Source organism: Eschscholzia californica, unplaced genomic scaffold, assembly GCF_041429995.1.
Source record: "Eschscholzia californica isolate CP2 unplaced genomic scaffold, dmEscCali1.0.p SCAF_3, whole genome shotgun sequence".
Taxonomy (NCBI): Eukaryota; Viridiplantae; Streptophyta; class Magnoliopsida; order Ranunculales; family Papaveraceae; genus Eschscholzia; species Eschscholzia californica.
This window is the reverse complement of record NW_028238420.1, coordinates 22,069,005-22,081,658: the sequence shown is the minus strand read 5'-3', so window position 1 is coordinate 22,081,658 and position 12,654 is coordinate 22,069,005. Positions and strand designations below refer to the sequence as shown.

Sequence of the window (12,654 nt, the reverse complement as noted above, 5' to 3'; positions counted from 1 at the left end):
TAAAATTATTAGAGAGTAAATTTTGACTTGTCATGTATATGAATTTGTAGAGTATAACTTAAAGACATTTTTGGTGAATACACTATCTCTCTATCAATATTCTAACATCAAAATAAGTAAATTCTGGACCTTCACATAAGAATAAATGAGATTCGCGTAAATTTTATAAATAATGAAAGTATGAAACACAATCATATGGTCTTGAAATACTGGAGATGTACCCATTGGTCTGAAACTACCAACATACAACACCAGAAATCACTACAGCTGAATTAGTCATGATATAGAACGTTAAAACATCTCAAATAAAACAAGTATTGACAAATCTGGCCTCTTAGCCTAATGCCAAATTGCATATAAAATTATTCTTTAATTTCACAAGAATTAAATGTGCTCCGAGCTGCTTAACCAATAAGAATAAAATGTAACCTTCTCGAGAAACTGAAGAAGTCAGCTTATGTGGCCGTCTATTCAAACAGTTTTATTTCCGAGAATTTAGGACCCACCTAAAAGACGATAATTAGTCCACGCCCTCTAGAGGCCCTCGTATTTGTTTCCATCAGCAACTTACCTAACCACACATGCACCTCTAATAGGCATTCCAAAAATTAAGGGCAGGTCTTAATGTAAGAAGCAGGTTCCGTTATACAACATCAGCAAGAAGCCGAGGAAAAGAATAAAGAATACCGAACTCCATAATGATATCTGCAGAACAATTCATGCCAAAACTCTGTGTTCTTACAATGAGCATGTATTAAGATATTTAGCAGGGTCTCCAGTTTGTCAGGGAGAAATAGAAGATCGTAGCTTGCTATTGTCGAAGTTATTCTTCTAAATTTTGAAATATCGACCCTCCTGAAATCCTAATAGAATCAAGCTATTCATTGGTCGGGTTAACTAATCCACCAAACCAGTCCTTCAAGCAACAACTATTTATGAGACAACTAAACCTAGTATATCGTGCATGCTCATTTCTAATATATCTGTCTCTAGTTGGCTAAACATGGAAGCATTCTCCTTTAAAAAATATAAAAACCTAAACCAGAATAGGTAGGCTTTTCCACAACAATTTGCTTATAACGAAAGTTTTCTTAATTTATATCTCAAATGGAATATATAACATAATGAATAACTTGAAATGCTTAATGAAAAAGAACCAAGAACATAGTGTGAAATGGGTTAGAATTTAAACTTCACTTGCAAAGCTTTTCCACAACAATTTGCTCCGAACCATCCCTAACTTCGTCCACATTATAACATAACATAATAAAGCATAAAGCATAATAAAGCAAGGACACGCTTGATGAAAAAGAACCACGAAACTGTATTTATAGTATAAAAAAGTTATAATTTTTAATTTGCCACTTCTTGTAACTCTAGATGCTAAAAGTTTTGCTTCAACAAATTTCTCATTTCAACAAAATATTCGAAACCAGTGAGTTGCTATAGGACATGCTTATAATTAGGTGCTTCCAATATACAAATGATAATCCCACAATGTTCTTCTATGTTCATATCAATAACTTACCATAATACCATCTGGAACAAAGCAATATAGTTTAGGCTAAGCAGATAGCTTATGATTATGTTTCTTTTTTCTTATTTGCTGGATAATTTTGGAGATCGAAAACTGAAACCGATGTATAGATCTTTCAATAAAGTATATGGGACGATTAAACAAGTACCTGGTACTATAAGAATTAATGATGTTGTCTGAATTCCTTTGCAAACAAATAACCAGAAAACATAATCCAACACATTCCTTCCTCAGTAGGAAGAAAAAGAGTCTCTGAGCTTGGCTTATATCTTCAGAGTTCGATTAAGTAAGGGTGCTTCCAACTCTAATTATTAAATATGCATCTCTGAGCATTACATGTACGACGATTGGCTAGTCATTATGACAAAGTATTACCTGATCAGCTCGGAATATATTGCACCTTAACCCACATTACTTGGCAACGTGCGGTTATGTAAGCAGTAGCTTATTAAATTGCACAACCACAAATGCCCATGTTCATGAGCTCCAATGCAAAAATATCAAGAATCAAATTTCTGAAAAACTTTGAATGGTACTTACACTAACAATTTAAAATATTAGTAGCACAGAAAATAAGAGCAAAGTTAAATTTCTCCATACACAGTAAGTGTAGAAGTATAAAGACAAAAGTATACCAACTGCCAGCCATTACTTGTATTCTAAATTATAGTCTGTTTTAGCTCCATCTCAAAAGAATCGACATTATTTGGACCAACTGCCAGCCATTTTCGCAGGAATGTTTGAGAGCCTCAATAACATCAACGACTTTAGAACCTTCAAAAATGCATCTTGGAAGAATATACAATGGCCTATTCAACTAAGTAGTCTTGATTCGTTTGGTTAGCCAACTCAGCATCAAAAACAAATTGTGTGGCATTTAGCACCCGGAACTAAGTAGTCCTTCAAATGTACCTGATAGCATCAAGTAAATTTTAACCCAGATCAATTAGTTAAAAGGGTTCCTAAAATGTCTTCAGGAGGCAAAAGTTAAATGGTTTTGGCATTATCATGTAGCTTCCAAGACTTGGGGGCTTCATGAGCCTTCAAGCCACTAGGTGATTCCAAATTAGCAGATTTGTTGTCTCTAAATTGTTAGCTCGACTAAGGCCCTCGAATATTATATTGCCAGCAGTCATATTATTCATTTTTTTTGTTCAAATTCTTTCCTCGCGCAAAATCAGAAATAAGAATCAGCCGCAATATATTTTCCTCTCCTTGTTATTTAAACTGTTATCTAATCAAAATCATATGTTCTATAATAAAACAAGTTATTATTTTTCTTTTGCCACTTCATGTAACTCGTGATGGTAGAAGTTATGTCTCAACAAACTTGTCGTCTCATCAAAATATTTGACACCTGTCAGCTGCTACAGAACTTGCTTCAAACAGAGCTCTTCTAATATTTGGTGTCACTAAAATGATAATTTGACCGAGATATATAACTTGTGATTGCGTTTCTTCTTCCTTATTAGCAGGATAATTTGAGAGATTTAAAACCACGAAAAACATGAAGATGTTTCAAGAAAGCATACAGGAAAATTAAACAAGTACCTGGTAATAAAAGAATAGTGCTGCCCAAACTCCTTGGCAAATAGAAAACCAGAAAGCTGAATGCCAGTAGAATTAGTGGAAAGAAAACGAGTCCCTCGGATTAAATCCTCAGAGCTTGATTGGACGACGGTTGCTCCCAACCTTAGTTATTAAACAAGCATCTTCAAACATCACATGTATCAAGTTCTACTACTCATTAAAACAACGTATTGCCTGATCAGTTCATAGTGAATGGCACATTAGCTGTTTAATTACAACGTGACATCATCGCATATTCATAAGCTCCAACAGAAAAAAGTCCAGGTAGCTAAGTTTGTATACACCGTTAAGTGATGAACGTGACTTACACTAAAATATCATCAACAACGTGGGAAAAAGGAGCACAACTAAATAAAGAATCTCCATACACCATAGTGTTAAAGTACAACCACAAAAGTAACCCAACTGCCAACCATTACACAAGAAAAGGCACCTGGAGATTAACGGTTGAAGAACAAGTTTGGAAAAAATCCCTTAAGTGAAAAGGACAATGTGTTATTCACATGGCAATCTTCTGGAGGATATATTAAATCCATAGGGCATGAATGACTTTCACAATGCGACTTGGTAGCCCTAGCAAAATAAAATTTATATCATCAAGATGAAAAAGATAGACAAATGGTTACTGCATGAAATAAGTATTCGACAGCAAAGGTCGTTGACTCTCACATGTTCCTACCATTTTTATCATCCAAAGGTGCTTGAACTAAGGCTCCTGCACCAACCTATCCAACATCAAGAAGACATGTAAATACTCCCTCTAAAACATAAAAGACCAATCTTAACCAAATAACTTTATGAGTAACTACCGAACGGACATAAATTGATTAGACCATTCACAATTCTAAAGAATGTAGATGAAACTAGGGTATACCTTACAGAATGTATAGACAACAGAAAAAAGATAACTGAATTTCTGTCACACCACACTAAGAAATAAGTACTGTTTTGAGCAAGAAATGTAGGTTTTTGCCATTAAATCCGTTTACACGACTTTCAAGCAAGAAACAGGGCCATAAATCAATCTCAGAGTGAATGGCTAAAAACCTACTATAAGTTGTGCTTCTTACAGTTATGTTATAAAATAGTGATAAGAAAAGTCGTTGAGCCTTGATTGCGTCACCATGACCAGTTAACTTCAAGTATGCTAGAGAAAATCCCGTGAGGAGAGAGAAAGTGACGTGAAAAGTGATTTTTTAGGGTTTTTCTAAGGTTTTGCTGATCGGAAAGGCTGCTGGTTGGATTTTCCAGCCATGAAGGAGCTTTCTCACGGCAAAGATACTAGTTTAAGGGATGAAGGAGAGATAGGGGAAGGTCGATTCTTGTTGGCTGCTAACCGATTACCAAGTGAAGATGAAGATGAGATGATAGATGGTAACTCTGTTGGGGTTGCTGATCGGAAAGGCTGCTGGTTGGATTTTCCAGCCATGAAGGAGCTTTCTCACGGCAAAGATACTAGTTTAAGGGATGAAGGAGAGATAGGGGAAGGTCGATTCTTGTTGGCTGCTAACCGATTACCAAGTGAAGATGAAGATGAGATGATAGATGGTAACTCTGTTGGGGTTAATGAAGAAGTTGTGATGGAAGAAACCTCTGCTGCGTTGCAACACCAACAACCGATCACACGAAATGATACTCCTGGTTCAGTTGGGTTAAGATTCAATGCAACAGGAAAATCGATTGGTCTAAAGCAAGGGTTTGTCTCTCGAGTCCTTGAAGAACAAAACAATGGTTCTGCTCGTTTTGGTGCTACTAGCACTGCTCGTGAGAAAAGAACCAATCAGGGTTCAAAGTTATTAGCCGATTCTATTAGAAACAACATTTTTTCGGGTCTTCTTCGCAATCCAAATTCAAGTATTGGCATGACTATAGTAGGTGAAGAAGAACAGCAACCACCGGAATTACAAAGAACTCAGGCCGAAGAGATTAGGGTTCCGACAACAGGTAGGGTTTCGAGGTGCGACGGGCAAATGGGCCATGGGCCTGCAAACCAGGGCAGTGCTTCAGCAAGTTCAGGGGGTGTGCATAAAGTTTCTAACTGGTCTAACTTATTCCCACGTCAAACAGCAGCTAACCGAGCTACACTAAGATACATACCTTCAATCAAAGTGAATAATCGTTTCGTGGCAAACCTAAAAGTATCAAACTTTGCTAATGAAATGAAGTTATGCGAGAACATTCTGGTTGGAAGCTTTGTTGGTGAAAGACTAGCCTACGGGTTAGTGTATAGTGTTTTATTGAAAAAATGGAGTCCGAAGGGAGAAATGAAGCTTACGATACATGGTGATTCGGCTTATGTTATACATTTCTCTTCCATTGAAGACAAATTGCGAGCCTTGGAATTCGAACCTATATTTATTGCTGGGAGACTTTTTGTGGTACGTCCATGGCGACTTAATGTTGAGAAGGAACTTCAAGAAATGAAAACTATTCCATTATGGGTTAATCTCCGAAATATTCCCTTTCTCTTTTGGAACCCGGAAGGTATTTCAAACATTGCTAGTGTATTGGGTGTTCCTTTAATGCAGGATAGTCGAACGGAATCCAGAGAGCGGATGGCGTTTGCTCGTGTTTGTGTGGAAGTGGCAGTAGACACTGACTTACCCGACGACATAACTATTCGGATTGAGGAGGGTGATTCTGAATATTTTGTCCAGGTTCAAGTAGAATATTCATGGAAACCAACTAAATGTGAAGTTTGCTCTGTTTTTGGGCATGATGAAGGGACATGCAAGAAACAACCAAAACCAGATGTTGTTACAAATGTTGATGAAGGTGGTAAATCAAGACCTAAAGAGGTCAGATTGGTAGATAATAATTCTACCACTCGTTTGGGGCCGAAAAGACAAGACTCGCAACCCCAAACTCAGAATGCTAGTGGGAGGCAATATGGTAACAAATCTGGTTGGACAAATAGTAATGGTGGAAGAGGAGGGGGAAAGAAGAGACCAGCAATGGTTAATCGGGAGTCAGGTCCGAACAGTATGGATGAAGACCGAGAGAGAGAAGGAGGTTGGTCGGTGGTAGTTTCGAAATCCAATACTTTCGTCATTGGAGCAGGCCATTCGGAGAAGCATGATAATCAACGACGGAAAATAGCAAAAAGAAATGAACCGGTTCGTGGTAAATCTACGCAGCATAGTCTCCTTCCAGGTAATTCTTTTTCGGCTCTATCTAATTCTGGCGAATTCCATCCTGGTTCTTTTGAACACGAGCCTGGAGAGGAGGGTTTGGAAAAGGACCAAAATATTCATGAGGGAAGGGGACAGGTCACGAACTGATCATGACCCTATTTTGCTAAATCCGATATTAGAAAGTAATACTGAGCCCTCTGAGGAGCTCGAAACAGCCCCCTCCATTGTCTAATGATTAGTCTCGCAAGTTGGAATGTGAGAGGTCTTAATGACTCTCTCCGTATGAAGAGTGTGAGAGATTTTGTGAGATTGAATCGTATTGGTTTGTGTGGCCTTTTAGAAACTCATGTCCAGGAAAGGAACAAGACTCGTATTCAGCGTAGTCTCAATCCTAGCTGGACCTTTATTGATAATTACGTGGTTGTTCCGAATGGACGGATTTGGATTGGTTGGGACCCGAGTAGGGTTGATTTCACTGTGTCCCACGTTGGAGGACAAGTTATTGCAGGTGGTGTTCGTTTTCCAGATGGTTTGAGTTTCCTTTTGGCAGTGGTGTATGGAAGCAATAGCATTGTTCATCGCCGGGAGCTCTGGAGGGACCTTGAGTTTCTTATGATGGGTTCTGAGGCTCCTTGGCTAGTGCTAGGTGACTTTAACACCACTATGCTCGCCAATGAGAAGAGAGGCGGTAATAGCTCACCATCTCAAGGCTCTAATGAGATGTTTGACTGTGTTACCGATTTGGGACTATTTGATTGCCCGTTTACAGGTTGCTTCTATACATGGTCTAACAGGCAGATGGGAGTTGCCAATGTCAGTTCCAAGATTGATCGGGCTCTTATTAATAGTGGTTGGTTGAACTGCTTTCCTCTAGCTAAAGCAGATTTTCCACCGCCTGGGGATTCAGATCACTCTCCCATTATTATTCCGCTTGCTGCACCCAACATACACCGGCGTACTCCGTTTCGGTTCTTTAACGCTTGGACGGAGGATCCCATGTTTCGTGCTCTTGTTGCTGATGTATGGAAGGTGTCAGTACGGGGTAATCCGATGTTTCGTATGGTAACAAAACTCAAAGCTTTGAAGGCTCGATTAAATGAATGGAAGAAAGATCGGTTCAATGGGGTGACGAACCAGGTAATCATTAACCGGAATTTTTTACATTCAGTGCAGGTTCGATTGCAGGAAGATCTAGCAAATCCAGTTTTACGGAGGCAAGAAAGAGTAGCTAATGAAAACTATAGTAACGTTGTACGGGCTGAAACAGCAATGCTCCGACAACGTGCTAAAGTTGACTGGCTTACTCTCGATGACAGCAATTCAGCTTATTTCCACAACTCTATTAAAGAGCGGAAGTCTCGGAACGCTATCACTCGACTCACCAGAGAGGATGGTTCGGTGGCTGAGGATCCAGTGGAAATAGCTAATATGTGTGTGGATTTCTATCGGGATTTATTCGGTCGAGAGGATGAGGATAATGAAGCATTAGATCATATGTCTAATGTGGAGTTCTCACGCCCGCTAACGGAAGCTGAAGGGGCTCTTCTTACTATGAGGGTGACCAGAGATGAAATATATGCTGCTTTGCAAACTATTGGTTCTGATCGATCGCCGGGGCCGGATGGGTTCTCTTCCCATTTTTTTAAGGCGTGTTGGGACATCGTGGGGGATGATTTTGTGGAAGCTATCCAGAGGTTCTTCAGCTCAGGAAAACTTCTCAAAGAGGTAAATTCTACTTTTGTGACTCTTATTCCTAAAATAGATAATGCTTCTTCAGTGTCAAATTTCAGACCGATATCTTGCTGTAATGTGTTGTATAAATGCATTACCAAGATTCTTACTATACGGCTGAAGGGAGTTATTTATTCAATGATTAGTCCAAACCAGTCAGCTTTTATCTCTGGATGTACTATCCAAGACAATATCATACTGGCCCATGAGATTGTCCGGAACTACCATCGACCTACTGGTCCAGCTCGGTGTACGGTTAAGATTGACCTTAAGAAGGCGTATGACACAGTCCGTTGGTCTTCACTACTCTTGGTCCTTGGTAAGTTCCATTTTCCAAGCATATTTATAGAATGGATACGGGCTTGTGTTACTACGTCCAAGTTCTTTATTCTGGTCAACGGTGAAGCCCACGGTTACTTTGATGGGAAACGGGGTTTACGACAAGGCTGTCCGATATCCCCATATTTGTTTGTTTTAATGATGGAGGTTTTTGCGGTCCTCATTGATCGAGAGGAAAGAGCAGGTCGGTTTCTGCTCCACCCCCAGTGTCTAGTTCCGAAGGTTACTCATCTTTGTTTTGCCGATGACCTCATGGTCTTCTTTCGAGGAGACATGGGTTCGGCTCAATCTCTAAAAGATGTGCTAACTGGTTTTCATCGGGCGACGGGGTTGCAGGCCAATGTGCTCAAGAGTACCATCTTCTTTGCTGGTCTTTCGGCTCAACGTCAGAGTGATATCACCACCATCCTGGAATTCAGTACTGGTTCTCTGCCTATTCGATACCTGGGATTACCTCTTATATCGTCTCGTCTTACCTATAGTCATTGCATCCCGCTAATTGATAAAATCAAGAGACGAATCCAATCTTGGAAGAGTCGCTTTTTATCATTTGCGGGGCGTGTTCTTCTCATTAAGGTGGTTTTGAACAGCATGTTACTATATTGGGCAGCGGTGTTTGTTATTCCCAAAAGGGTTATGAACGACATCAACTTTATCTTTAGTAAGTTCCTCTGGTCAGGTGCTGATATGGGGTGTAAGAGAGCTCCTATTGGCTGGGAAAGCCTTTGTTACCCAACTGGTGAAGGGGGTCTCGGACTTCGTAATGTCGAGGTGCTGTTTGAGGCGTCTAACCTTCGCCATATATGGGATCTGGTTAGTGGTAAGACGACTTTGTGGGCTGATTGGGTGAGACATAATCTCATCAAAGATCAACACTTCTGGACTTTATCGGCTTCGAGTAGAAGTTCTTCGTGTTGGCGTCGGATTCTAGCCAGCAGACCGACAGCTCATCGACTCATTTGCACTTCTTTGGGGGATGGTCATGACACCAAATTTTGGACTGATTTATGGCATCCTCGTGGTCTTCTATTTGATGCTTTTGAGGAAACACATAGATATGATTCTCACCTTCATTTAGATGCCCGGGTTTCTCAGTTTATCGGGCAGTCAGGCTGGGCTTTCCCTAGGCATGTGGCAGCTATGTTAGGGACTATTGAGGTCGAGGCTAGAGAGGTGGTGGTAGATAGTACTCTAAGAGATGAGGTGATCTGGACGCCTAGCCAGAATGGAGAGTTTACTCTCAAAGAGACGTATGAAGCTATTCGACCTAGAGGAACTCGATTGAGCTGGACTTCATTAGTATGGTCACCGGGGAGTATACCCAAACATTGCTTCATCACATGGCTTGCTTTCCGACAACGCCTCAAAACCAGATCGCTTCTGGCTAGTTGGGGTATGGCTATAGACACTACTTGTGTATACTGTGGGGGGGATGAAGAAACGGTTTTCCACCTATTTTTTGGGTGTTCAGTCACAAAGATTATATGGGAATGGTTATTACTTAAGATGGGATTCCAGAGAGTATGTGCTGCAGATTGGGAAGGGGAGCTACAGTGGTGTATCAATCATTTTGGTGGGCTTTCTACCGCTGCCCGAGTGGGTCGTTTGCTTCTAAATGCCTATGTTTATCATATTTGGAAGGAGCGGAATAATAGGGTATTTAGAAGTAATGTCATGCCACTGGGGTTGATTATACACACTATTTGTGATGAAGTGAGGATCAAGCTGAATACCATTACCAAACGGTTTGAAGATACGGAGGAGAATCGGAGAACCATTGATCGCTGGAATCTTACTATCTCTCTCCAAAAGCCGGTTTACACTCCATGCAAATGGACTCGGCCGACGGCAGGGAGATACATGATTAATACGGATGGTGCATTGAACGAGGTGGATGCGGGGTATGGAGCCATTATTCGAGACTCGGAGGGGACCGTTGTGAGAGCAGCCACAGGTTAGGTTGACGGACAGACTATTTTCATACATGAGCTACAGGGCGTTGAGTTGGATTTGGAGTTAGCACTTAGTGTCGGATTGCAGGAAGTTGAACTTGGTCTTGACTCGATGAATATCAAGTTACTTCTTGCAAAACCACATCAGAAATTACCATGGAGGGCGAGGCGTTTGTGGAAGAGAGTTCAGAGGCTTCGAAGTCAATTTCGGAGTTTTCGAGTTTTTCATGTCTATAGAGAAGCCAATCAGGCTGCAGATTTCTTGTCAAAGATGAAGCTCGGACCGGGGGTGACTCACTTGAATATTAGTCAACTTCCGGTTGAATTAGTCAATATCGTTAATGCGGACTCTAGAGGGACAGTGAGAATGAGGAAAGGGTGGGGTTAATGAAATGATGTAATTTTGTTTTTTTTTTTTGCTGCCTTTTGATTTTATATTTCATTGTTCTCGGTTCGGGCATCTCCTGCTTATCATTATCAAAAAAAAAAACTTCAAGTATGCTTCAAGGGTTCCTATTACTTGTGTTTGGTCAAGACCTGAGAAGGGAGTGGTTCTTATTAACACTGATAGAGCATACTCTTCTGCTGGTGGAGGGTATGGGTGTGTTTTAAGGAATCATGATGGAGCCTGCTTAGCTGCTGCCAGAGGGAGAGCTGCTCCTAAGTCAGTGTTGTGGCATAAGCTTCAGGGTATTGAAGCTGGTTTGAGATTGGCTAGAGATCTCAATCTGTCTAGGGTAAATTTGGCAACTGATTCCATGTCCTCTTGTGCCTTGCTGTGTCCTGATAAGTTAACTCCCCCCTGGAGGGTGGCTCCTTTGTGTAAGAAGATTAAGCAGTTGATGGCTGGGTTTACTCATTGCACTATTCATCATGTGTTTAGAGAGATCAATCAAGTTGTTGATTGGCTCTCTAAGCACTGGCCTGATTCAGAGGAGGAAGTTCTGTCCCTTGGTGATTTAGATGCGGCTGTGGTGCAGCTCCTTCAGGAGGAATTGTCTGGTGTTGTTCGTACTCGTGGCTAGTTATGGAAGTCTCTTTTGTTTTGTTTTCTAGTGGTTGGGCTTTGATGACCCTTGAGAGAATAGTTGTTTTCCTAGCTTTGTCCTGATAAGTTAACTCCCCCCTGGAGGGTGGATCCTTTGTATAAGAAGATTAAGCAGTTGATGGTTGGGTTTACTCATTGCACTATTCATCATGTGTTTAGAGAGATCAATCAAGTTGTTGATTGGCTCTCTAAGCACTTGCCTGATTCAGAGGAGGAAGTTCTGTCCCTTGGTGATTTAGATGCGGCTGTGGTGCAGCTCCTTCAGGAGGAATTGTCTGGTGTTGTTCGTACTCGTGGCTAGTTATGGAAGTCTCTTTTGTTTTGTTTTCTAGTGGTTGGGCTTTGATGACCCTTGAGAGAATAGTTGTTTTCCTAGCTTTGTCCTGATAAGTTAACTCCCCCCTGGAGGGTGGCTCCTTTGTGTAAGAAGATTAAGCAGTTGATGGCTGTGTTTACTCATTGCACTATTCATCATGTGTTTAGAGAGATCAATCAAGTTGTTGATTGGCTCTCTAAGCACTGGCCTGATTCAGAGGAGGAAGTTCTGTCCCTTGGTGATTTAGATGCGGCTGTGGTGCAGTTCCTTCAGGAGGAATTGTCTGGTGTTGTTCGTACTCGTGGCTAGTTATGGAAGTATCTTTTGTTTTGTTTTCTAGTGGTTGGGCTTTGATGACCCTTGAGAGAATAGTTGTTTTCCTAGCTTTGTCCTGATAAGTTAACTCCCCCCTGGAGGGTGGCTCCTTTGTGTAAGAAGATTAAGCAGTTGATGGCTGGGTTTACTCATTGCACTATTCATCATGTGTTTAGAGAGATCAATCAAGTTGTTGATTGGCTCTCTAAGCACTGGCCTGATTCAGAGGAGGAAGTTCTGTCCCTTGGTGATTTAGATGCGGCTGTGGTGCAGCTCCTTCAGGAGGAATTGTCTGGTGTTGTTCGTACTCGTGGCTAGTTATGGAAGTCTCTTTTGTTTTGTTTTCTAGTGGTTGGGCTTTGATGACCCTTGAGAGAATAGTTGTTTTCCTAGCTTTCCTTTTGTTTGTGTGTGGGGGGGGGGGGGGGGGGGGAGGGGGGCTGTCCCCCACTGGTATTGGTCAAGTTGTCTTTTTGACTTGGTTTTTTGGATCTGGCTCCCTAAGCCTGCTTATCTATGCAAAAAAAAACTTTAGAAGGCCTTGACCATATAGACCCAAGTTAGCATTCGAACTAATGGTGGAATTTTCCTGCCAACAGGAAAAACAACGAGACTACGAGAGTAACCTTAGCTTCTACAGTTGACAACAATGAGCATGAGGGACCTACATTAAACATAAGGATGAGGTAACT

General features: G+C 41.0%; 1 protein-coding gene across 1 annotated transcript; it reads left to right on the top strand.

Moving 5' to 3' along the window:
• Positions 1-10,191: 10,191 nt before the first annotated feature.
• On the top strand, positions 10,192-11,308 carry LOC147549031 (uncharacterized). The gene is made up of 2 exons (XM_086668181.1): positions 10,192-10,232; positions 10,819-11,308. The coding sequence occupies exons 1-2, from the start codon at positions 10,192-10,194 to the stop codon at positions 11,306-11,308; spliced, it is 531 nt and encodes a 176-aa protein (XP_086524307.1).
• Positions 11,309-12,654: the final 1,346 nt, after the last annotated feature.